Source organism: Hippocampus bargibanti, linkage group LG11 (genome assembly GCF_051943395.1).
Source record: "Hippocampus bargibanti isolate YZ-2025 linkage group LG11, ASM5194339v1, whole genome shotgun sequence".
In the NCBI taxonomy this organism is placed as follows: Eukaryota; Metazoa; Chordata; class Actinopteri; order Syngnathiformes; family Syngnathidae; genus Hippocampus; species Hippocampus bargibanti.
Window position 1 is genome coordinate 23,827,145 of NC_142744.1, and position 27,755 is coordinate 23,854,899.

Consider the following 27,755-nt stretch of genomic DNA (forward strand, 5'->3'; position numbering starts at 1 on the left):
TGTACTGTCTAGTGTTATCTAATTAGTTCCCTTATTCATTTCGAGTACAGATTACTTTTTGTGTCATTATTTACTTCACGTTTTGTCGAGTGGAACTTTGAAGCACATGTGCTTCATAGTGCTTTTCTATTGCGCAGTTAATCACAAGACGGAACCCATGCGACTTCACCCATCCCTTCTGCCATACTGTGTTGCAGGTAATAATTGTTTCATTTCGTTTTATTGTACAATATTTAGTTTCTTGTGTCGTGTTTCATTTGCCCGTGAATGAATAGGGGAAAAATAGTCGGCTCTCATTTCCGGCTCCTTTTAGGAGCCGGCTCTCTTCGTTGACCAGAGATCCTGCTCTAAGAACCGGCTCGTTGGCGAACGACACATCACTTCAAGAGTCCAGAGCTTGGCATCGAGGAAGAGCAAAAGAGTGTTTTTTTCCCTTTACAAAAAAGTCGTCTTCGTTTCTGATTTTGGGTTAAACGCACACCGAATGTAACACAACGCAGTCCGTGCAAAATGAACGAACCAATCAGGGTGGAATAGAGATCTTTTTCGGAAGAGGAGGTTGAGCCAACCGGAGTCGGACTGCCACGGCACGGATCGCCGGGGAGGGACCACGGCACAACCGCCACGAGCGCCGCGGGGAGTCGGGGCCCGAGAGGGAGCCTGCCGAGGCCCGCGCATTCATGCGCCCGGCCTGCTTCTTCGCTTCAGTCGCACTCCGAAATGGGGGAGACCAAAATTATCTACCACCTCGACGACCAGGAGACACCCTATCTGGTGAAACTGTCTGTGCCAGCGGACAAAGTCACTTTGGCAGACTTCAAAAATGTCCTCAAAAAACCCAATTACAAGTTCTTCTTCAAATCTATGGACGATGACTTCGGGTAACTGTTTTGCTTGCTTTATCAACGTCGTTTTTCGGTTGTCATTCTTACGGATTAGAGACTTGCCAATCGAGGAGCCAGCTGGCTTGTCATCGCTTCATCTGGCTGTGTGGATCGCTTCATTAGCTTTCCTTTGTTAGCTGCTAGCTGATAGCACGTTTGTTTAGCGTCCACGCCGTTTGTTTACATTGCTCGTGCGGGTAGTCCTACGTCGCTCTTCGTCTGCCGTCGCCCCCACCGACCTTATCTTGGGAAGTTCCGAGAGCCCCGGACCAAAGTCCCCTCATAGCATTGAAAATAATTTTCATAAACATTAAAAAACAACCAGTTTGTGCGTCACCGATGTCAGCAGTTGGCGGACATGTATGGGAACCTAGTGCTACCAGGCTGACGTCGGAAGTAGTTGTCCAGCAGGCCCTTATGCAAAGCTGTTTTCACATTTATTTGATATTCCACTAGATTCATTGTGCCAGGACGAGAACGCTCTTTGTTCGTTCTCCGCAACGGCAATCAGCCTATTTGAAAAACAGCGTTGAAGAAACGAGGGATTTTTTTCGCTTTCCTCTTCCATCACTGCGTGACATTTCTCAAGGCACGTCGAATGAGTACCTTGAGGTTATTCCTCCCAGTACTTGCTCTACTAAATTACATTCATGCGCCTGAATAGAATCCCCATCCCCATTCGTGACTTTTTCAAGGGACTGCAAGACATGTCTGCGCACTACAAAGGTGCACTAGTAAAGCTGTCCTACAAGTGATTTTTTTTTCTCCCCATGACTGTCTGACATTTCTGCATACGAGCAGAACTAGGCCACACTAGTAGAACCACCTCCCCCGACTGGAGTCCGACATATTTGCTTAGGGTACAACTAGGAAACATTACTATTAACTGAAAGGCTGCACAAGTGTCATAACTCTTACACAAGATCAGAATCAGAAAACCTTTATTCGTCCCACAATGGGGAAATTTGGGTAGATGGATTTCCACTTTTGTCTACGACACGTTGACCCACTGAGACAGCGTTCAGGAACGCAATATGTTAACACACATTAAAAAACAAATGTGTCTGGAGCCTGATAATGAAGGCAACACATGCGGTATGTAGCTATATACTGTGTGCAGAATTATTAGGCAAGTTGTATTTTTAGCAGTAATTTTTTTGAACAACTACTATATTCTTAATCAACCCAAGGGACTCATAAATGTCAAAAATGAATATTTTTAAAAGTTGGAGTGGGCCGTTTTACATTTTCACTATGTTAGGAGGATATCTGTGTGTGTCGGCAACTATTGCTTTTCAGAATTATTGGACAAATGAATAACAAACAAATGTAGCCATCTCACTGATTTATTTTTGCCAAGCAAACTAATATAAGAACTCCAAATGTACAAATAACCATTTCTGACATTCAAAAACAAATCAGTGACCAATCTAGCCAACTTTCTTCACAAGGACACTCAAAAGCCTTCTGTCCATGGATTCTGTGAGCTTCGTGATCCTTTCAGCATCACCATCGCGTGCAGCAGCAACCCGAGCCTCCCAGACACTGCTCAGAGAGGTGTACTGCTATCCCTCCTTGTAGATTTCACATTTCATGGAGGACCACAGGTTCTTGATGGGATTCAGATTCGTTAAACAAGGGAGCCCACACCATTATCTTTTCATATTTTCGTCCGTTACTGGCCAGCCACCCTGTGCAGTATTTGTGATGGACCATTGTCCTGCATGAAAATCACGTTTTTCTTGAAAGATGCCGACTTGTGGTACCGCCGCTTTAAAAAGCTGTCTTCCACGAAATGGCAGTAGGACTGGGAGTTGAGTTAATTCTGCACAGTGTATGAGCCTACCCTGAAAAATGACGATGTTGTTTACAAATACATCATCAGCATTCATGATTAAATTAAATATTTAAACGTGGAGAATGATGCACCACTTGACTATTCGGTTGAAGGTTGCCGCCTCAAGTTTAACTTCATTATAATATAAATTCATTACAGTATGTTTCATTGCTTTGATTAAATTATATAAATGCTATACAGAAATCCAGTTTTGAATGTAATTTTTGTGAGGAGGATTCGAAAAAACAAAGCAAAAAAATGCAATGGGCAAATGGAACGTACAAATTATGTACACAACTTGTCCGCAGGCGTCGTTTGTCCTTGACATCAAGTGTATTGAGTGCATTCTCAAACAGCTCAAATAATGAAATCATTTTCCCGCTTTTTGTGAGTCCTTGTGAACCTGCTAATTGACAAATGCTGAAAACTAAGCAGATATGAGTGGCACATCTGTCAGCAGCAGAGGATATGTTGGGTCGGGTTGATGGCGTTCCTGACGTGACGTCACGTCAGGAACGCCTCTGACCGAGAAAAGGACACACAATGCATTTTGGGTACTTTGTTTGGTCTGAAAACATCACGTTGATGGCGAAATTAGAAGGAAAACATAAATACATAAATAATGCGACGGTGAATCGTTGTGTGTTCCACCAGGACTACCAATTGCGGTAACACCATACAGAAGTTGACACAGATTCCCAGCAGACAAATCAGCCCATTTCCAATGGAGCTTGGGCGCCATCTTGTGCGTTTTCTGGGCGCTACATTGGAGGCAAGACGGCTCAAATTGATACGGAAGGACTTCTTTAATTGATTGCAAACATTTATGCTTTCCTCCTATTTGATATTCATTATTCACATTCATAACTGGATGAGTAACAAGAAAGCATCTTCTCCGAATCTGAACTCTGTGAAGCCATTGTTTTGATTCGTCTTGGCGTGACGTCACGAACAAGGGGGCGGGACCTTCTGAAACTGGCCACTTCCGGGTTCAATTTGAAGTAGTTTTTAGACACTTTATTTTATTGGTGTTTTGCATTTGAATAAAAATATCACCCATCGTGTTTTGGGTATTTTTAGATGCTATAAAACGTTTTTCTGATGTCAGTTAGGAAACAAAAAAATGGTGTCGGTTGCCCTTTAAAGTTTGAGGTCGTTTGTCCACCAGGCCCCTGCCGTTGTTGTCCGTTAGTCAGAGGAATGCAGAGTTGAACTTTGGAATGTACCGTTCATCGCTCTGGCAGATTTATGGCTGTGTCCCTTTTTTCAGCTGGAAAAGTGTACATGTTGGCATTTTCCTAGACAGTGGTGTCCAAATAGTAAAGTGAAATATGTTCCATTTTGAGCCCTTGAGCAAGGTTCCTCAAGTTGTTTTTAGTGAAATTCAAATATGGGTTGGGCATTAAGCAATTTAGCCAACAGTAAAGGACTGTTGGGAAAGGTGAAGGGATACTTTGTAAATACACCTGCGAATCAAAACCGTGCCATAACAAGAACAAACAAGCCATCAAGCTGCAAAGTATTTGCCAGATCTTCCAGTCGTTATCTGAGGCAGAGGTTTCTTACATTGTCATTTCTGTATTGATTGTAATTAAGTACTTCATCCAATGCAGATGTTTGGTTATCAAACTGCTAGTAGGAAAACAATTATTAAAATGTGGGCATTCTCACAGTTAAAGTAACACAGCACCAGTATTGTCGACACGCCGATGGCGTGATCTTTATGCAGCTACCCTTGTGTACACAACAGTGTCCTGAAAATCTCATCTCATCTCATTTTCCGTAGCGCTTATTCCTCATTAGGGTCGCGGGGGTTGCTGGAGCCTATCTCAGCTGTCTTCGGGCACGAGGCGGGGGACACCCTGAATTGGTTGCCAGCCAATCGCAGGGCACACAAAGACATACAACAGTCACTCTCACACTCACACCTCGGGACAATTTGGAGTGGTCAATCTGCCTGCCATGCATGTTTTTGGAGTGTGGGAGGAAACCGGAGGACCCGGAGAAAACCCACGCGGGTCCGGGGAGAACATGCAAACTCCACACAGGGAGGCCGGACCGGGACGCCAACCGGCGACCTCTGCACTGTGAAGCCGGTGTGCTAACCACTCGACTACCGGGCCGCCCTGTCCTGAAAATATTCTCAAAATTATGATACAATTACAGTGATACCTTGGTTTATGAACCCCTTGGCTTACAAACCTTTCGGTTTACGAACATTAAATTGATGAAAATTTTACCTTGGCATACAAACTATTTTTCGGGATACACACGGAACTGCCACAATGAGTGATGTCGTTGGCGAACGAGGCCGTTCTCCTAAAAGAAAATGGCAGCCAGCTTGTTTTGGTCGTCTATCCCCCCCCCCCCCCAGTTGTCGGTTAAAGCGAGGGGGGCGGGGGGTTACAGACAGAGAGAGAGTGAAGGCATTCCCCAAAAAAGAAAATGGCTGCCAACATTTTTTTGTCCTCCATTCCCCGCCCCCAGTCTTCAGTTAAAGCCACGTGATTGGTCAAGAACGCAGCAGTGAGGGGAGGTGGTTTAAACATTAAAGAGATAGGCAGACGACCGAGAGAGAGTGACAAAATGGATAAAAAAGAGTGACATTTGGACTTGTTTCAACTTTGATAGTTCAAAGGCAGAGTATTTACTGCAAGGTTAAAATTCCTATCAATCAGGCTCCACAAATACCCCGCACCAGCCATCAGTTCAATTTGAATTGAAAAGACAAGCAAGGGAACCAGTTATTAATGATGTTTCCAGTGTGTCTGCTTGCATCTGTTGCTGTTGCAATATCACAACTTCCAAGATGTACAACCCAGAGCTCCTTGAGACACTTTATGCAAAAAGCTATCCATTCCATCAAGCCATCGACCATCACAAAGGTAAATAAAACAACTTTATGATACAGTACAGTTTTTCTTTAATTATAATACCATAGCGCATTTATTATTCATAAAATAAGGTATATTTTGTGTGTAAATTATGTTTTATGGGGACCTGGGAACAGATTATTCTCATTTTAATGGTTTCCTATAGGAAATTAATTTTTGGGATACACACTTTTCGCCTTACACACTCTGTCTGGCAACCAATTAAGTTCAATTAATCCAAGGTATCACTGTACCACTATTTTTAGTCCAGTTGTACACAAAAGAATCACTGGCATATTATTGTTTGGTTCTATTTAACTTTTCATTTCAGTACATTTTAATTTCATCTTTAAGAACCGTTTGTTTTTTGACCTTTATTTGGTTCAAATTTTAAATTACTTGAATTACATTTTTCAATTCATCACACCAGTGAAATGTTGTGTTTTCATTTTGGTGAGTATTGTTTTCGGTCACAGGTGTCAAAGTCAAGGGATAGGGGCCAAGTCATGCCCGCCACATCATTTTATTCGGCCCACGAAAGCAAATCAAACTTGTGAAATTCCATGATGCTTGCTAAAGTCCGAACCAAAATTTCAAATTGTGCCACGTCGACCACAACAGCAATCATTATTATTGACTTCAAATTTGAAAAGTCGTTATTCGTTTGGGAGGGGCTCAGAGTCGAGCCGCTTCTCCTCCACATAGAGAGCAGCCAGATGAGGTGGCTCGGGCATCTGATTAGGATGCCCCTTGGATGCCTCCCTGGTGAGGTGTTCCGATCATGCCCCACTGGCAGGAGACCCCGGGGCCAACCCAGGACACGCTGGAGAGACTACGTCTCCCAGCTTTTCTGGGAACGCCCCGGGATCCGCCAGGATGAGGACGAGCAAGTGGGTAGAGAGTGGGATGTCTGGGCTTCCCTACTCAAGCTGCTGCCCCCGTGACCTGACCCCGGTTAAGCGGCAGAAGATGGATGGATGGATGTTATTCATGAATTTGTTGTGCGCTCTATATGTCCTATGTGGAGGGGATTCTCATGGCTTCCCAAATTCATTACGGCAAATTCAAGAGGAAACCATGAGCAGAATGCGGCCCGAGGCAAAAAATGACTTTGACACATTTTATCTTGGATGTAAAAAGCCTAAGAGCCATGGATGGAGTGAATCCATCGGGGTTCTCCACCAGTGGGGGTCGTGGTTGTCCGCCTCAAGACCAGCTTCATATTTTATTGGCTGACAGCGCTTTTGTTTTGGTACAAGTTCACTGAAACACCCTTTTGTTCACTTTGCAGGGTGGTAAAAGAGGAAATATCTGATGACAATGCAAAATTGCCCTGCTTTAATGGACGTGTGGTGTCATGGGTAAGTTCAAATTCATGCATTGGATGAGTGGCATCAGTTTTGCTCAAATGCCCAAGTTCAGAATTACTGCATTGGTTTGCTTCAGTGACAGCAGTGTCTTTGTGTGCACTTTTGAATAGAAGAGTCTTGACAACTTTTATTGTGAACATTTCTATCATTGACATTACTGTAACTGGTTTCACCATGGAAAAGTCTCACATTGAAGAGACAACAAAACAAGATTCAAACACTGCGCAAACCTCTGCCAAGGCCAAATATTAATACCAGATGATGGCGGAGGAAAAAGCAGATGTTTTGAATTTTGCTCATGCTAAAAGGAAAAAAATGGAGACAAAATTATATATATATATATATATACACTTTTCCTTTTGGCTTTTCCCCTCAGGGGTCGCCACAGCGAATCAATGTCCTCCATCTATCCCGGTTTTGTGCATCCTCTTCTCTCACACCAGCTACCTTCATGTCCTCTTTGACCACATCCATAAACCTCCTCTTTGGTCTTCCTCTCGGTCTCCTGCCTGGCAGTTCAAGACTCAGCATCCTTCTGCCGATATAGTCACTCTCTCTCCTCAGGACATGTCCAAACCTTCTCAGTCTGGCCTCTCTGACTTTCTCTCCAAAGCCTCTAATATGAGTTGTCCCTCTAATGTACTCATTCCTGATCCTATCCAAGCTGGTCACTCCCAAAGAAATCAGAATCAGAATCAGAATACCTTTATTCGTCCCGCAATGGGGAAATTTGCAGTCTCAAGCTCAACATCTTCAGCTCTGCTACCTCCAGCCCTGCTTCCTGTATTTTCTTCAGTGGCACTGTCTCCAGTCCAAACATCATGGCTGGTCTCACCACTGTTTCATACACTTTTCCTTTCATCCTAGCTGAAACCCTTTTATCACACATCACACCTGACATTTTTCTCCAGCCGCTCCAGCCTGCCTGGACACGCTTCTTCACCTCTTTTCCACACTCTCCACTGGACAGTTGACCCCAAGTACTTAAAATCCTCCACTTTCTTTATCTCTTCTCCCTGTAGCATCACTCTTGCACTTGGATCCCTCTCATACACACATATATTCCGTCTTGCTGCAACTGATCTTCATTCCTCTCCTTTCCAGGGGATATCTCCACATCTCTAGTTTCTCCGCCACCTGTTCCCAGTTCTCGCGACAGATCACAATGCCATCTGCAAACATCATGGTCCAAGGAGATTCTTGTCTAACATCGTCTGTCAGCCTGTCCATCACCATAGCAAATTAGAAGGGGCTCAGAGCTGACCCCTGGTGGAGTCCCACCTCCACCTTGAATTCCTCCGTCACACCGACAGCACACCTCACAACTGTCTCACAGTCATGATACATGTCTTGCACCGCTCTGACATACTTTTCTGTCACTCCAGACTTCCTCATGCAATTCCACAGCTCTTCTCTGGGCACCCTGTCGTACGCTTTCTCCAGATCTAGAAAGACACAATGCAATTCCTTCTGACCTTCTCTGTACTTCTCTATCAGCATTCTTAAAGCAAACATTGCATCTGCCGTACTCTTTTTTTAGCATGAAGCCAGACTGCTGCTCACAAATGTTCACTTCTGCTCTTAGTCTAGCTTCAACTACTCTTTTCCAGAGTTTCATTGTATGGCTCATCAACTTTATTCCTCTGTAATTAGTACAACTCTGCGCATCTCCTTTGTTCTTACAAATGGACACCAGTACACTTCGTCTCCATTCTTCAGGCATCTGTTCACCATCTAAGATCTTGTTGAATAACCCAGTCAGGAACACCACCGCCACCTCTCCAAGACACTTCCACCCTTGATTGGTAAATCATCAGGCTCGAGTGACTTTCCCCCCTTCATCCTCTTCAGCGCCCTCCTCACTTCATCCTTGCTAAACAAAAAAACAAACAAACTGAGGAGCCAATTTTTAATTTGCCATCACACAATTGGCACCTGTTAATACATTGCCATCTCTATCCTTAATTACCCGAAACTGCTGCAGGTCCTTACCATCTTTGTCTCTCTGTCTTGCCAGCCTGTAAAGATCAGTTTCACCTTCCTTGCTGTCCAGCCGAGCATACAAGTCATCATAGGCCTCTTGTTTGGCCTTTGCCACCTTTACTTTAACCGTGCGCCGCATCTCATTGTACTGCTGTCTACTCTCGTCCGTCCTCTGTGTCCCACTTCTTCTTTGCTAACCTCTTTCTCTGTATACACTCCTGCACCTCCCGATTCCGCCACCAAGTCTCCTTATCTACCTTTCTTCCACTCGATACACCAAGTACTTTCCGACCCGTGTCTCTGATTATGTTCGCTGTAGTTTGCCAGTCATCTGGAAGGACCTCTTGCCCACCCAGTGCTTGTCTTACCTCCTTCCTCAATGTCATGCAACACTCTTCCTTGTTCAACTTCCACCATTTTGTCCTCACTTCAGCCTTTGGTTTCTTCATCTTCCTCACTGCCAGCGTCATCCGACACACCACCAACCTATGCTGTCTGGCTATACTCTCACCAACCACTACTTTGCAGTCACTGATTTCCTTTAGATGGCGCCGTTGACACAAAATGTAGTCTACCTGTGTGCTTTTGCCTCCACTCTTATAGGTCACCCTATGTTCCTGTCTCTTCTGAAAGAAAGTATTCACAATAGCCATTTGCATTCTCTTAGCAAAGTCAGCCACCATCTGTCCTTCAGCGTTCCTCATCTAGAGTCCAAACTTGCCCATCGCCTCCTCATCATCTTTGTTTCCTGCGCCAACATGTCCATTGAAGTCTCTACCAATTACCACCCTCTGACTTCTCGGGATGTTCTGTATGACTTCATCAAAGTCCAACCAAAATTTCTCCTTCTCCGCCAGCTCACATCCTACTTGTAGGGCATACCCACAAACAACATTGAACATCACACCTTCAATTTGTAGCTTCAGACTCATCATTCTATCTGATACTCTTTTTATTTCTAAGACATTCCTAACAAACTCCTCTTTTAAGATAACCCCAACTCCATTTCTCTTTCTGTCTTCACCATGATAGAACAACTTCAACCCTGACCCTAAGCTTCTAGCCTTGCTCCCTTTCCACCTGGTCTCCTGGACACACAGTATGTCTACCTTTCTTCTCTGCATCATGTCAACCAGCTCTCTACCTTTACCTGTCATTGTTCCTACATTCAAAGTTCCTACTCTTAGTTGTATACTCTTGGCGTTCCATTTGTCTCTTTTCCTCCTCCCTCCTCTCCTTCTTCGACCAACAGTAGTCCATTTTCCACTGGCACCCTGAAGGTCAACAGTACCAATGGCGGCCGTTGTTAACCCGGGCCTCGACCGATCCGGTATGGGATTCATAGGTTTAATTCGCAAATTTGTTTTGGCAAAATTTTTACGTCGGATGCCCTTCCTAACACAACCCTCTGTATTTATCCTTGGGACCGGAACAATAAGACACTGGGTTGTGCCCTCTTGTGGCTACATTTTATATATATATATATATATATATATATATATATATATATATATATATATATATATATATATATATATATATATATATATATATATATATATATATATATATATATATATATATATATATGTGTGTGTGTGTGTGTGTATGTATGTGTGTGTGTGTGTGTGTGTGTGTGTGTGTGTGTGTGTGTGTGTGTGTGTGTGTGTGTGTAAACGCTAACTGTCTTTTAGTGTTGCTTAAGACAAGACCCATCTATGTACAGAGGGAACTGATACCTGATAAACTTGATATTTTGCACTCAAAGTTGTTCCTGAGAGGTACGATTTACATTTACCCTCATATGATGTTGAAAAAAACATGGTTATGTTGTGGGTAATTTTTACATGTGTAAAGATCCACACATACCAGTCAAATGACACCAGCATCAACTGTTTTTGAGATGTTACAAACATACTTGCAAAGAGAGACAACATATTTTCTATGCCATTTGTGATATTTTAGAACTGTTTTGAAGAAAGGAAAAGGAAAGAATATCCATTGCTTTAGTCAACACAAAAATGGAAACGGGTTAACCCCTGAACATAATATGAAGATTCAGGAATTTGATTAGTTTAACATTTATTTGTGTCCTCCATACTTATTTGTCATGTATTTTTATGATATGGTGCAGCATGTTGTGCCTGCATGTTGCCAATGAAAATGATTGTGATGAATGCTGAATTGAATTGTCACGACTAGTGCCAAAATAGGACTGTGTTCCACCTGGTCTTGTCTCTGTCACTCTCAATGACACACCTCACCACTTGCTCAAAGCTGGTGTCGGGAGAAGGCACCCACACAGATGCAACTCCAGTGGCAGACTCTGAGGCAGCACCCCCTTTGGAGAGGACCGGAGGCATCGGAGACTCTCGACCACCTTCTTATCAGTCAGTACATGATGGAGAGTATGTTGCACCTTTGTCGTTTTGCTGAAGGAGGAGTCATTCTGTTTTCATTGTGCACTGCCTCATCTTTAGTGGGAAAGCTGCAAGTGGTCGGGACAGTTTGGACAATGACGCGGAGACGGGCTCGATGGTGTCTCAAAGAAGAGAGAGGGACAAGCCGAGACGGAAGCACAGTGACCATGGTCAAAAAGCTGTTTGTGTCCATTAGTTTTATCTCCACAAACATTTTCACAAAACACTACAAAAGGGACAAAAACAGTGTTTTGATTTTGGAGATTTATCTTTACCCTCCTATCTTTGTTATTTATTTATTGATTAATTTATAATTCTCCACAGGCGGTAGGCAGAACGGGTTCTTGTCACGGCCAGCGGGGCGTGGAGGGGGGGCCGAATATGACAGCTGCTCTTCTTTCATGAGCAGCGAGCTGGAGTCCACTTCATGCTTTGATTCTGAGGATGACGACGCTACCAGCAGGTTTCATGGCCTACGTTGCCAGTCAAAGTATTAAGTTCATGAAGTCAATTAGCAGTGACAGTGTTTTGTTTGGCTTCTGGAATTACAATCTGTGACTTTAAAAAGATTTAGTCTGTTGCACTTGTCAACCCCGTGAACTTTTTTCATGGAATTTCTGCCAGAGTTTGCCATAGTTGCTTATTAAGTAGCTATTGTGCAACATCATTTTCATATGGAAATATGTAACTTCTGTCTCCCAGATTTAGCAGTTCAACCGAACAGAGTTCTTCTCGTTTAATGAGACGACACCGCCGCCGCCGCCGGAAACCCAAAGCCTCCAATATGGACAGGGTGAGACCACACGAGTTAACCACATACCGGTATTTTCCCGTCAAGCTGCAGCAATTCCACATTTCTATGTACTTGTGTCCAGTCATCATCGTTTAGCAGCATCACAGACTCTACAATGTCCCTCAACATTATTACAGTTACGCTCAACATGGGTAAGTTGCCAGATTTTAACCCCCCCCACCCCCCCCCAAAAAAAAAGACACGTCATAGAGTCCTTATATATATTCATACACTATTTCTGTGTTGCCAGAGGGGCTGACCAGTGCTTTATCGGGCAGTCCCTGCAAGAAAAACCAAAACCCAAACAACAACCCTCCATGTCATATTTTAAAATCCCGAATACATGCAAAAATTTGTCCACTCCAGTGCCGGGGGTTTTTCATCATTTTCACTCAAATTGCAGGACCCACTGAATGTTGAGTTTGAGGACGACATAAGCATTCAACACAGCGTTCGAAATATCTATCTGATTTGGTTCTGGAGATATCGGCTGTTAAAATCGGGCGCTTTCTGATCAAAGACCATATTTTTAACTTTGAGTGACACCTCAAACACCTGGACACTTGTTTACTTCTATGAAACAACAAAACAAAAAGACTATTGATGGCAAAAGTACTTTTATTTAGATTTATAACAGATTCAGAAGCAGAAACACAGAACAAAAATAATCTATTTACACGTGTGCATGTGTTTGAACTATTTACCAGTGTGTGCGTGAACAATATACAGGTGTGTGTGCGTGTGTGTGTGTGTGTGTGTGTGCGTGCATGTTAATTACTGTAGGTCTTTTTAGTGTGGCTGATGCTTCTCCGTCTGCCTTTTAGAAATCTCTGTGGGAGTTGGGGGGGATACTCCACTTTGACCATGCAAGCTCTGTAGAATTATTTATGAACATAATCATACTGTACCATTTTCATCTCACAGCACAGAGGTAATAAAGGCATGGACAATGCGCTTGAGATATTACAGTAGCATCACATGTGCTTGTGATGTCACAGGATGAACGTAACGGTACATAACTTGACGAACTGGGCTTTTTGAACATCTGAATTATGACAGATTATTATAAGAGGAATTCACCTCGTAAACAAAATAAAACTAACACACGTGAATGTGCACCTGGACTTCGGGGTGGGTTTTCTGGCGCGCTTCTGCGTTGCAGAAGCTCACCGAGCTCGACAGCAGCCACTTATCGGAGGAATCCGTCTCAGGGTTACTTGACTACGCTGCCAGTCCAATATTATGTCAGCGTAGACTGTTTATGATCGTGACGAACACACTGCCATGATCGCCGCTCTCTCCTCCATTAAAACATGGAAAGGAAGGCTTTCAGTCGCTCTGAAACTCACTGCCAGCCAACATGTGAAATATTGATTCTCTTCTCACATTCCAATCCCACCTCTTAAAAATTGCATTATCTGGATAGATGAAACTCTTCTTTTATGATTTATAATTTTATCTGTGGTTTTGTTGTTCTTATCCTGTGACTGTAAAGTGTCATTGGGTGATCTGAAAGGCGCTTACAAATATAATGTATTATTATTATTATTATTATTATTATTGGTAGTAGTAGTAGTATGAAGTACTGGTGGTCCTAACATGAATTATGAATGAATGAATTTTTCAGAGAAATACAACTTTTTGGGCATCAGTATTGTCGGCCAAAGTAATGAGAGAGGGGATGGAGGAATCTACATCGGCTCTATCATGAAAGGCGGCGCTGTCGCTGCTGATGGACGCATTGAGCCAGGGGACATGCTGTTGCAGGTTTGTGCCTGTGTTTTTTGCATCCACCTTGTGCACATTTAAAATTGTGGTGTTTGTCTTTCATTTGAATATACCTCGGCTTACGAACGCTTTAGCTCACAAACATTTCGCCTCACGAACATTTAATTCGCGAGAATATAGTCTTGGCTAACGATCTAGTTTTCGGTGGACGAACCAAACCTCACGGCGCCACGGTGTTCATGTGATCACTATATGAACTGATCGGAGACGCCAGGAAAAGCAGAACAGGAACAAAGAACAAGGATTTCATCAGCACAAATGCATATTAGCATATTTGACAATAAAGCTGACTTTGACTTGACTTTGAAGGAAGGCTGAAAAGGAAACTTTGATCCTCTCCTCTTTCATCTTTTCCTGCTTCATGTCACAAGGAGGGTACAGAAAGGGCTGAAGAATGAATGACTCTATGTGTCTTTGTCTTGTCATCGATGAGAAGGTTTCTTCAGCCGTCATCTGTACAAAAGTGAAGGTTTCGGACGTTTCGCCTCCTATCCAAGAGACTTCGTCAGCGAACTAAAGTCTGACTGGTCGTATCGGCCCCATTTATATATCCCTAATGTCCAGACCTAGTGGTGCCGGACACAGCTATGATAGGTCCCTACTCTCAGGTTGGGGGGGGCGCGGGACCCCCCCCTGTGGCCCCACTGATTGTTCCTACATTCCTGACTAACGATTGGCCTATTACCCCCACTCCCCCCGGTATCACCTCATCAGCATAACGACCCTCATCAGCATTGCGAAAGTTGCCTAACCTGTTTTGCCTGAGCAGGCTATTGTATGAACGATCCAAATTGAACCTCACACCACCAGACCGGTTTAATGAAGGATTTTGTTGTTTTATAAGAATCGCCTCTTTTACCCCCCTTTCAAACCATCTATGTTCTTTCGCTAAGATTTTAACCTCATTGTCGTCAAATGAGTGGTTAGTAACTTTTAGGTGCAAATGTACTGCCGATTGAGGCCCACTAGTATTATCCCTGCGATGTTGATAAAGTCTTTTTTTGAGAATTTGTTGAGTCTCCCCAATGTACTGCTCTTTACAATTTTCATTCTTACAATGTATGGAATAAACTACATTACTTTGTTTTTCATTTGGTAGCCTATCTTTTGGATGCACTAATTTTTGCCTTAACGTGTTTATCGGTTTGAAATAAGTAGGAATTTTATGTTGCCAGATGTATTTTAGATTATACCCGGGAGAGGCCACGCCATGTATCTATGGCCTGCCAAAAATACATAAAGAAGGGTTCCCCCTCCGACCCATTGTTTGTAGCATTGACTCCTCTACATACAATGTAGCCAAATATTTAAAAACTATTTTAGCTCCGTTGGTTGGTAACACAGAATACCACGTAGAGAACACCACAGGGTTTGTAGAGAGGATCAAAGACCTCATATTGGAACCTGAGGAAACTTTGGCATCATACGATGTGACTTCTCTCTTTACATCTGTCCCAACCCCAGCAGCAGTCTCAGTGGTGAGGACGAGGCTGCTGGCGGATGTTTCTCTGCATGAAAGAACCAAACTGAAACCGGATCACATCTGCCAATTATTAGAAATCTGCCTTAATACTACGTATTTTCAATTTCGGGAAAAATTTTATAAACAAATCCATGGTTGTGCTATGGGCTCACCAGTTTCACCCATAGTGGCTAATCTTTACATGGAAGAGATGGAGAAACAGGCCCTCACATCCTTCCCAGGGACTAAACCTAGACACTGGTTTAGATATGTGGACGATACTTTTGTCATAATTAAGAAACAAGAAATTCAATCCTTCACAGATCATCTCAACTCTGTAGACTTCAACATTAAATTTACTCGTGAGGACATTCAAGAGAACCAACTAGCCTTCTTGGATTGTAAAGTAATTATAAAAGAGGACAGAGCGCTAAAAACAGAAGTCTTCAGGAAGGCTACGCACACTGACCAATACTTACTTTTTGACTCTAACCACCCTTTACAACATAAACTAGGAGTTATCAGAACCCTCCAGCATAGGGCTAAACTAGTACCAACTAGCACTGAAGGTAGAGAAAAGGAGTCAAAACATATCAGGAGAGCACTCACTAACTGTGGGTACCCTCAGTGGTCATTCAACAAATGTCAGAAAGAAAGAATAGCGAACGAAACCAATAATTCTCAAGATTCAAAAAGGAGAGGAGTAGCAGTACCGTACATTGCAGGAGTTTCTGAAAAATTACAAAGAGTCCTTTGGCAACATAAAATTCCTACTTATTTCAAACCGATAAACACGTTAAGGCAAAAATTAGTGCATCCAAAAGATAGGCTACCAAATGAAAAACAAAGTAATGTAGTTTATTCCATACATTGTAAGAATGAAAATTGTAAAGAGCAGTACATTGGGGAGACTCAACAAATTCTCAAAAAAAGACTTTATCAACATCGCAGGGATAATACTAGTGGGCCTCAATCGGCAGTACATTTGCACCTAAAAGCTAGCAACCACTCATTTGACGACAATGAGGTTAAAATCTTAGCGAAAGAACATAGATGGTTTGAAAGGGGGGTAAAAGAGGCGATTCTTATAAAACAACAAAATCCTTCATTAAACCGGTCTGGTGGTGTGAGGTTCAATTTGGATCGTTCATACAATAGCCTGCTCAGGCAAAACAGGTTAGGCAACTTTCGCAATGCTGATGAGGGTCGTTATGCTGATGAGGTGATACCGGGGGGAGTGGGTGTAATAGGCCAATCGTTAGTCAGGAATGTAGGAACAATCAGTGGGGCCACAGGGGGGGGTCCCGCGCCCCCCCCAACCTGAGAGTAGGGACCTATCATAGCTGTGTCCGGCACCACTAGGTCTGGACATTAGGGATATATAAATGGGGCCGATACGACCAGTCAGACTTTAGTTCGCTGACGAAGTCTCTTGGATAGGAGGCGAAACGTCCGAAACCTTCACTTTTGTACAGATGACGGCTGAAGAAACCTTCTCATCGATGGACCACTCCTGTACGACTGAGAGCTTACACAGACGTTTTGTCTTGTCATATTACAGTAAAGTCTCGTTATATCGATATTCTCGGGAGTCGGAAAAAATGTCGATATAACCATACTCTCGCTATATCCGTCCTGCGCCAAACTGCATTAAAAGGGGAGGGAGCAATACGTAAATGGGGGATCTTTGATATGGCATGTCGTTTTATCATTGGTTTGATGGATTGCGTATCTAGCATGCTTTTTGTACAGTAGTGAAGTGAAAAATAAACTTGTGCATAAAATAAAAACGTCTTTAATGACGTCTTTTTAATGACTATTTCCTTTCAAAAATGCAACCAATGCAAAATCATCACGTTGTTCTATACAGGCGAGAGAAACCACGAACGCCAGCATGTACAAACATATGAAAAACAGTGATTGTTGCAAGCGATAAAGGTATCTGAATACAACACAATTAAATACATGTATGGAAAACAAAAACTGCAACGTTTACATTACTGACGTTGATAGAGTATTCTGCGGCACGGCGAACTCTTTCGCGATGGAGGATTTGCTCCTTGTTGGATTCTCCTCGACAGCCACGATTGCCTTGTACTTCGTTCCGAGGTCACAATTCTTACGTTTCCCCATGGTTTGAATTGGTGTTGAGCAACAGTATCGTATATAAGCTCTGCTACGCCTTTTTTATTGTGCTCGCGTACGACAGTTCAAAACACGGAAGCTGGTAGGAAATGGCATCTGCTACACTGCGCAAGACACGGGAGCTGGTCACGTGACCAACGGCACTGCCGACCGATACAGATTTCGATAATGGTGGTACTGTATAGAAACCCCTAAGGAAATATCGATTCACCTTAAACTGCTTTTGTATCGATATAAACATAGCAAAATGGCCGGCGGAAGATGAAAAAGAGCACCGTAGTAACCGGATTATCGTAATGACCATGAATCGTACTAAACGGAACTAATTATTCATAAAAAGACTAGAAATTCGGCCGGGAAATGAAAATAGCATCGTAATGAGCAGTATTATCAATATAACCGATATCGATATAACGAGACCTTACTGTATTTGTTATTTCGTTTTTTGGTTGTTTTTTTTACTTAATGTTACTTCCGGGTTCAGTGAACGCTGGCGCGTGCGACTGCCGCTGCTCACCCGCAGAAAAAATATCCTGTGACTGCAAAGTGTCCTTGAGAGTTTTGAAAGGCGCTTAGAAATGAAATGTATTATCATCATCATCATCATTATTATTATTATTATTATTATTATTATTATTATTATTATTATTATGCATATTATCCATCCATTTTCCGTACCGCTTATTTCTCATTATGGTCGCGGGGGTTGCTGGAGCCTATCTCAGCTGTCTTCAGGCACGAGGCGGGGGACACCCTGAATTGGGTGCCAGCCAATCGCAGGGCACACAAAGACGTACAACAGTCACTGTCACACTCACACCTAGGGACAATTTGGAGTGGTCAATCTGCCTGCCATGCATGTTTTTGGAGTATGGGAGGAAAGTAGAGGACCCGGAGAAAACCCACGCGGGTCCGGGGAGAACTTGCAGACTCCACACAGGGAGGCTGGACCGGCGACCTTTGCACTGTGAAGCCGGTGTGCTAACAACTCAACTACCCGGCCGCCCCTATCATTATTATTATTATTATTATTATTATTATTATTATTATTATTATTATGTAGCCTGACAATGTGGTTTTAGGGGAAGGGTGCCAGGTGCATTTTCCGGCAAAACTATTTAGTGCAAATAAACAGCTGCAAATAAAAATGGATGAAAGCCGCACGTGATTGGTCAAGAACGCAGCAGTGGGGGGGGGTACAGAAACACAGAGCTGCAAATAAAATAGATAGGCAGATGACAGAGAGACAGTGAGAAAATGGATAGAAAACACAGTGAAATTTGGACTCGTTTCAACTTTATTGATAGGTCACAGGCAGAGTGTAGACTGCAAGGTTAAAATATCCGATCAATCAGGCTCCACAAATAACCCGCACAAGTCATCTGTACACTTAATGCAAAAATATATCAACCCAGCTAAACAGAACACAATTGATGAGGAACTAGGTCAAATTAGCGCAGAGAAAGCACGGCAACTTCACTCGGATATCGTCAAGAGGCAACCTGGAGGTTCGTCATCCATTGATGAATTCAAGGCTAGCCACAGATGGTTCGAGAACTTTTAGCGTCGTACAGGGATTCATAGTGTCATTCGTCATGGTAAGGAAGCCAGTTCTGACGATAAAGCTGCCAAAGATTACAAGGGATCATTCCTCAAAATGGTGAAAGAAGAAGGCTACGTTCCTCATCAAGTGTTTCATGCTGATGAAAGCGGCCACTCCATTCCATCAAACCATCTACGACCATCACAAAGGTCAATAAAACGACTTTATTATACCGTCCAGTTTAATTCTTTAATTACGATACCATACCACATTTATTATACATAAAATAAGGTATATATGGTGTAGTTTTAAGGCTTAGAAAATTAGAAAGTAGAAATTATGTTTTATGGGGACCTGGGAACGAATTATTCTCATTTTAATGGTTTCCAAAGGGAAATAAATTTTTGGGATACACACTTTTCGCCTTACACACTCTGTCAGGGAACCAATTAAGTTCGTAAGCCAAGGTCCCAATGTATCCCTATATGAAAACAGCAAAACCCTTGACTACATCACCATGGTCGGGTGAGGTTTTATATATATATATATATATATATATATATATATATATATATATATATATATATATATATATAGGTTTTATATATATATGTGATGTGTGTGTATATATATATATATATATATATATATATATATACACACACACACACACATCACAAGAAAAACAGTCCGCCTGGTAAAGTGATTTTAAGAGATGACAGAAATCAAACACTGTTTTATATATCCCAGCATGCACCCTGCACTACTTTTCTCCGGCGGAAATGGAGTCGGTGGCTGCTGCCAGTCGTTGCGTGACCTGTTGCGGCTCAATTTTATTTCACATATAAGGCGTAGAGTCATCCTCTGAAGAAAATGAAGGCTTTTGGGTACGTCTTGTAGTGCGGAGAATACAGTAGTGGGTGAGTCCATGGGTGCCAAAGCATTATTGGGTAGATTTACGCTGAAGTCTCTTCATTTACGTTTTTTTTACGTTAGGATTGGTCTTGTTTGCTCATATGGAATGGCCATTTCATTTGTACCTCTACAGAAAACTGCATCATCATCCAAATCCACATTTTTCATTAATGTAATCTAATGTAACTTCTTCTTTTCCTTTCGGCTTTTCCCCTCAAGGGTCGCCACAGCGAATCAATGTCCTCCATCTATCCCGGTTTTGTGCATCCTCTTCTCTCACACCAGCTACCTTCATGTCCTCTTTGACCACATCCATAAACCTTCTCTTCGGTCTTCCTCTCGGTCTCCTGCCTGACAGTTCAAGGCTTAGCATCCTTCTGCCGATTTAGTCATCATACATTTTATTTTTTTAAAACTTTCAAAACTCTCAAGGTCACTTTACAGTCACAGGATAAATTTTTCCAGCGTTCACTCAACCCGGAAGTAACGCAAATAGATAGAAAGCTAGCTAGTAGATAGCTCGCTAGATAGCTATATAGCTAATAGATTGCTAGATAGATAGCTAACAGATTGCCAGCTCGATAGCTGGATGAGGGACGTCATTCTGAAAATGTGCACACGTCTGCTACTAGCCAAGTTTTGAAAGCAAACACAAAGCTGAATCATCCATTGACGCGATTGTCTCACATCTCCTGTCCCACCCAATCTGTTTCAATTCCAAGCCGCGACGCACAGTTCCACATACGCCTCAGCGCTTTTTCCTGATACTCCTTTCTTGTCATCGTCGACTCCTCAAGCCATGTATCTATCCAGCCGCAGAGCGTCCAACAGCACCGACCTTTCAGTTGAACAAAGCGGGGCTGTGAAGATGCTGCCCATTACAGCCAAATGAAAAACAAAGTAATGTAGTTTATTCCATACATTGTAAGAATGAAAATTGTAAAGAGCAGTACATTGGGGAGACTCAACAAATTCTCAAAAAAAGACTTTATCAACATCGCAGGGATAATACTAGTGGGCCTCAATCGGCAGTACATTTGCACCTAAAAGCTAGCAACCACTCATTTGACGACAATGAGGTTAAAATCTTAGCGAAAGAACATAGATGGTTTGAAAGGGGGGTAAAAGAGGCGATTCTTATAAAACAACAAAATCCTTCATTAAACCGGTCTGGTGGTGTGAGGTTCAATTTGGATCGTTCATACAATAGCCTGCTCAGGCAAAACAGGTTAGGCAACTTTCGCAATGCTGATGAGGGTCGTTATGCTGATGAGGTGATACCGGGGGGAGTGGGTGTAATAGGCCAATCGTTAGTCAGGAATGTAGGAACAATCAGTGGGGCCACAGGGGGGGGTCCCGCGCCCCCCCCAACCTGAGAGTAGGGACCTATCATAGCTGTGTCCGGCACCACTAGGTCTGGACATTAGGGATATATAAATGGGGCCGATACGACCAGTCAGACTTTAGTTCGCTGACGAAGTCTCTTGGATAGGAGGCGAAACGTCCGAAACCTTCACTTTTGTACAGATGACGGCTGAAGAAACCTTCTCATCGATGGACCACTCCTGTACGACTGAGAGCTTACACAGACGTTTTGTCTTGTCATATTACAGTAAAGTCTCGTTATATCGATATTCTCGGGAGTCGGAAAAAATGTCGATATAACCATACTCTCGCTATATCCGTCCTGCGCCAAACTGCATTAAAAGGGGAGGGAGCAATACGTAAATGGGGGATCTTTGATATGGCATGTCGTTTTATCATTGGTTTGATGGATTGCGTATCTAGCATGCTTTTTGTACAGTAGTGAAGTGAAAAATAAACTTGTGCATAAAATAAAAACGTCTTTAATGACGTCTTTTTAATGACTATTTCCTTTCAAAAATGCAACCAATGCAAAATCATCACGTTGTTCTATACAGGCGAGAGAAACCACGAACGCCAGCATGTACAAACATATGAAAAACAGTGATTGTTGCAAGCGATAAAGGTATCTGAATACAACACAATTAAATACATGTATGGAAAACAAAAACTGCAACGTTTACATTACTGACGTTGATAGAGTATTCTGCGGCACGGCGAACTCTTTCGCGATGGAGGATTTGCTCCTTGTTGGATTCTCCTCGACAGCCACGATTGCCTTGTACTTCGTTCCGAGGTCACAATTCTTACGTTTCCCCATGGTTTGAATTGGTGTTGAGCAACAGTATCGTATATAAGCTCTGCTACGCCTTTTTTATTGTGCTCGCGTACGACAGTTCAAAACACGGAAGCTGGTAGGAAATGGCATCTGCTACACTGCGCAAGACACGGGAGCTGGTCACGTGACCAACGGCACTGCCGACCGATACAGATTTCGATAATGGTGGTACTGTATAGAAACCCCTAAGGAAATATCGATTCACCTTAAACTGCTTTTGTATCGATATAAACATAGCAAAATGGCCGGCGGAAGATGAAAAAGAGCACCGTAGTAACCGGATTATCGTAATGACCATGAATCGTACTAAACAGAACTAATTATTCATAAAAAGACTAGAAATTCGGCCGGGAAATGAAAATAGCATCGTAATGAGCAGTATTATCAATATAACCGATATCGATATAACGAGACCTTACTGTATTTGTTATTTCGTTTTTTGGTTGTTTTTTTTACTTAATGTTACTTCCGGGTTCAGTGAACGCTGGCGCGTGCGACTGCCGCTGCTCACCCGCAGAAAAAATATCCTGTGACTGCAAAGTGTCCTTGAGAGTTTTGAAAGGCGCTTAGAAATGAAATGTATTATCATCATCATCATCATTATTATTATTATTATTATTATTATTATTATTATTATTATGCATATTATCCATCCATTTTCCGTACCGCTTATTTCTCATTATGGTCGCGGGGGTTGCTGGAGCCTATCTCAGCTGTCTTCAGGCACGAGGCGGGGGACACCCTGAATTGGGTGCCAGCCAATCGCAGGGCACACAAAGACGTACAACAGTCACTGTCACACTCACACCTAGGGACAATTTGGAGTGGTCAATCTGCCTGCCATGCATGTTTTTGGAGTATGGGAGGAAAGTAGAGGACCCGGAGAAAACCCACGCGGGTCCGGGGAGAACTTGCAGACTCCACACAGGGAGGCTGGACCGGCGACCTTTGCACTGTGAAGCCGGTGTGCTAACAACTCAACTACCCGGCCGCCCCTATCATTATTATTATTATTATTATTATTATTATTATTATTATTATTATGTAGCCTGACAATGTGGTTTTAGGGGAAGGGTGCCAGGTGCATTTTCCGGCAAAACTATTTAGTGCAAATAAACAGCTGCAAATAAAAATGGATGAAAGCCGCACGTGATTGGTCAAGAACGCAGCAGTGGGGGGGGGTACAGAAACACAGAGCTGCAAATAAAATAGATAGGCAGATGACAGAGAGACAGTGAGAAAATGGATAGAAAACACAGTGAAATTTGGACTCGTTTCAACTTTATTGATAGGTCACAGGCAGAGTGTAGACTGCAAGGTTAAAATATCCGATCAATCAGGCTCCACAAATAACCCGCACAAGTCATCTGTACACTTAATGCAAAAATATATCAACCCAGCTAAACAGAACACAATTGATGAGGAACTAGGTCAAATTAGCGCAGAGAAAGCACGGCAACTTCACTCGGATATCGTCAAGAGGCAACCTGGAGGTTCGTCATCCATTGATGAATTCAAGGCTAGCCACAGATGGTTCGAGAACTTTTAGCGTCGTACAGGGATTCATAGTGTCATTCGTCATGGTAAGGAAGCCAGTTCTGACGATAAAGCTGCCAAAGATTACAAGGGATCATTCCTCAAAATGGTGAAAGAAGAAGGCTACGTTCCTCATCAAGTGTTTCATGCTGATGAAAGCGGCCACTCCATTCCATCAAACCATCTACGACCATCACAAAGGTCAATAAAACGACTTTATTATACCGTCCAGTTTAATTCTTTAATTACGATACCATACCACATTTATTATACATAAAATAAGGTATATATGGTGTAGTTTTAAGGCTTAGAAAATTAGAAAGTAGAAATTATGTTTTATGGGGACCTGGGAACGAATTATTCTCATTTTAATGGTTTCCAAAGGGAAATAAATTTTTGGGATACACACTTTTCGCCTTACACACTCTGTCAGGGAACCAATTAAGTTCGTAAGCCAAGGTCCCAATGTATCCCTATATGAAAACAGCAAAACCCTTGACTACATCACCATGGTCGGGTGAGGTTTTATATATATATATATATATATATATATATATATATATATATATATATTTATATATATATGATGTGTGTTATATATATATATATATATATATATATATATATATATATATATATATATATATATATATATATATATATATATATACACACACACACATCACAAGAAAAACAGTCCGCCTGGTAAAGTGATTTTAAGAGATGACAGAAATCAAACACTGTTTTATATATCCCAGCATGCACCCTGCACTACTTTTCTCCGGCGGAAATGGAGTCGGTGGCTGCTGCCAGTCGTTGCGTGACCTGTTGCGGCTCAATTTTATTTCACATATAAGGCGTAGAGTCATCCTCTGAAGAAAATGAAGGCTTTTGGGTACGTCTTGTAGTGCGGAGAATACAGTAGTGGGTGAGTCCATGGGTGCCAAAGCATTATTGGGTAGATTTACGCTGAAGTCTCTTCATTTACGTTTTTTTTACGTTAGGATTGGTCTTGTTTGCTCATATGGAATGGCCATTTCATTTGTACCTCTACAGAAAACTGCATCATCATCCAAATCCACATTTTTCATTAATGTAATCTAATGTAACTTCTTCTTTTCCTTTCGGCTTTTCCCCTCAAGGGTCGCCACAGCGAATCAATGTCCTCCATCTATGCCGGTTTTGTGCATCCTCTTCTCTCACACCAGCTACCTTCATGTCCTCTTTGACCACATCCATAAACCTTCTCTTCGGTCTTCCTCTCGGTCTCCTGCCTGACAGTTCAAGGTTTAGCATCCTTCTGCCGATTTAGTCATCATACATTTTATTTTTTTAAAACTTTCAAAACTCTCAAGGTCACTTTACAGTCACAGGATAAATTTTTCCAGCGTTCACTCAACCCGGAAGTAACGCAAATAGATAGAAAGCTAGCTAGTAGATAGCTCGCTAGATAGCTATATAGCTAATAGATTGCTAGATAGATAGCTAACAGATTGCCAGCTCGATAGCTGGATGAGGGACGTCATTCTGAAAATGTGCACACGTCTGCTACTAGCCAAGTTTTGAAAGCAAACACAAAGCTGAATCATCCATTGACGCGATTGTCTCACATCTCCTGTCCCACCCAATCTGTTTCAATTCCAAGCCGCGACGCACAGTTCCACATACGCCTCAGCGCTTTTTCCTGATACTCCTTTCTTGTCATCGTCGACTCCTCAAGCCATGTATCTATCCAGCCGCAGAGCGTCCAACAGCACCGACCTTTCAGTTGAACAAAGCGGGGCTGTGAAGATGCTGCCCATTACAGGTGGAAAAAAACACAAGCGCCCTAGAGTTGTCCAGCAATGAAAGTCACATGGCACCGACATTTGTCCAACTCAGAAACAGTGCCGGTATACCCGTGCTGCCGAAAAGGCGCAACCCGCGAAGCAGTTTCCTCCTTGATGAAGGTTGTGGCCAAAATGTCAACTGTACTTGTAGTACTACTCCAACTAAGTCAATGAATAAATGAAAATAACCTAGCATTCTTTTGGGTTTGCCAATTACTGAATGAAGATGTCTTGCATATCTTGATCGGCATGTTCTCTTGTTTTGGGGTTACCTGCAGGTGAACGACATCAATTTTGAGAACATGAGCAATGATGATGCCGTTCGAGTCCTTCGTGACATCGTACACAAGCCCGGGTAAGAGGAACTCACCAGTGTTCTCACAGTTCATCCATAATGTCGCACTAAATGTTAAAAACATCTGTTTTTCTTCTCAGTCCCATAACTTTAACTGTGGCTAAATGCTGGGACCCAAACCCACGCAGCTGCTTTGCTCTGCCAAGAAGTGAGTACTTCTTCATTTGGTTTCTTCACTTTGATTTAGGCTGTGTTTCCTTACCTTTATTGCTCCAAGGCAAGAAATAGGATTCATTTCCTCATGCTGGTTCATACCCACATGTAATTGCCACAACATTATTGATTAGAATCAATGCTGTCAGGCACTGTCATAACATGGACTTTGCAATTCAGTCCTAAGCCTTCTTTTGAATTGTTTCCCAATTTGATTTGAGCTGAGCCACTGACTGACCATTTGCTCCTGCAGGTGAGCCAATTCGACCCATTGACCCTGCGGCATGGGTTTCACATACTGCCGCAATGACTGGAGTGTATCCTGCCTACGGCATGAGCCCCTCCATGAGCACCGTCACCTCCACCAGCTCCTCCATCAGCAGCTCCATTCCAGAAACTGAACGTGAGTCCGTTCGCCATGCGCAAGGCCATCTTGTGAGTTACAATTGATGTGTTATGATTGAACAGGGATTGCATATGACGAAGAATCAAAATCACATCATCGGAGGCTTATTCTCTTCCTTTTCTCTTCCTTTCACAACTTTTCTACTGTGAAATAAGACATTTCTCCAATGTGAGACAAATAAATGTTATCTCATCCCTCATCTCATAAAATCTTCACACAAACAGCATTTTAGGCTGTGTGATTCAGTGACATGCAGCAAGGGCACACCTCTGAGACAGGTTCCCATCATCTAGTCAGTCGATGCAGATGACTTTATAGCATCAGGCTCGCTTCACTACCCAGTAAGCTGCAAACCTTTCTGGCCAGGAGAGAATCAGAATCAGAATACCTTTATTCGTCCCACAATGGGCAAATTTGCAGTCCACAGCAGCAATTGAAAAGACCATAAACAGTAGAAAAACAGACCAAAGTCCAGATGTCAAAATTTTCCCCTTCTTATCATGAAATTAAATTGGAAAAACAAACTACAGTAAAGTCTTGTTCTATGGATTGGATTGGATTTGCCTTTATTAGTCTCGCAGTGGAGAAATTTACATTTCACAGCAGCAACGTGATGAAAGGAATAAAGGTTTTTCGATATCGGTTATATTGATAGTACTGCTTATTACAATACCATTTTCATTTCCCGGCAAATTTCTAGTCTTTCATGTATAATTCCGTTTAGTACGATACCGCGTTATTACGATAATCCGGTTACTATGGTGCCCTTTTTATCTCCCGCCAGCCATTTTGCTTAAGAATTTCTATACAGTACCACCATTAGCGATATCTGTATCGGTCACACCGTTGGTCACGTGACCCGCTTTCGTGTCTTGCACTGTGTAGCAGAGCTGTAATAGCGTCTGAAACATACTGTAGTCTTCTTATATACAGTACTGTTGTTCAACACCAATTTCAACAATGGGGAAATGTAAGAATTGTGATCTCGGAATGAAGTACAAGGCAATAGTGGCTGTGGAGGAGAATCCAACAAGGAGCAAATCCTCCATTGCGAAAGAGTTCTCCGTGCCGCAGAATACTCTATCAACGTCAGTAATGTAAACGTTGCAGTTTTTGTTTTCCATACATGTATTTAATTGTGTTGGATGCAGATATCTGTATCATTTGCAATAATCACTGTTTTTCATACAGTACGTACATGCTGGCATTCATGGTTCCTCTCGTGTGTATAGAACAATGTCCAGTGCTAGTCAGAGTCAC

At 42.5% G+C, this 27,755-nt stretch overlaps 1 protein-coding gene across 2 annotated transcripts in view; it reads left to right on the forward strand.

Annotated features, from left to right (window-relative positions):
* The first annotated feature begins 341 nt into the window (after nt 1-341).
* Nucleotides 342-27,755, forward strand: part of LOC148891981 (segment polarity protein dishevelled homolog DVL-3-like) — a 55,536-nt gene continuing 28,122 nt past the window's right edge. The window contains exons 1-11 of one of the 2 annotated variants that reach the window (XM_089009242.1): nt 342-881; nt 6,886-6,955; nt 11,225-11,337; nt 11,428-11,537; nt 11,692-11,830; nt 12,070-12,160; nt 12,243-12,312; nt 13,788-13,927; nt 25,860-25,936; nt 26,017-26,084; nt 26,343-26,492. In XM_089009242.1, coding sequence (XP_088865368.1) covers nt 721-881; nt 6,886-6,955; nt 11,225-11,337; nt 11,428-11,537; nt 11,692-11,830; nt 12,070-12,160; nt 12,243-12,312; nt 13,788-13,927; nt 25,860-25,936; nt 26,017-26,084; nt 26,343-26,492 — 1,189 coding nt within the window. In that variant the 5' untranslated portion in view covers nt 342-720. The remainder of the gene's footprint in view (nt 882-6,885; nt 6,956-11,224; nt 11,338-11,427; nt 11,538-11,691; nt 11,831-12,069; nt 12,161-12,242; nt 12,313-13,787; nt 13,928-25,859; nt 25,937-26,016; nt 26,085-26,342; nt 26,493-27,755) is intronic. The other variant, XM_089009241.1, reaches the window with a different exon arrangement.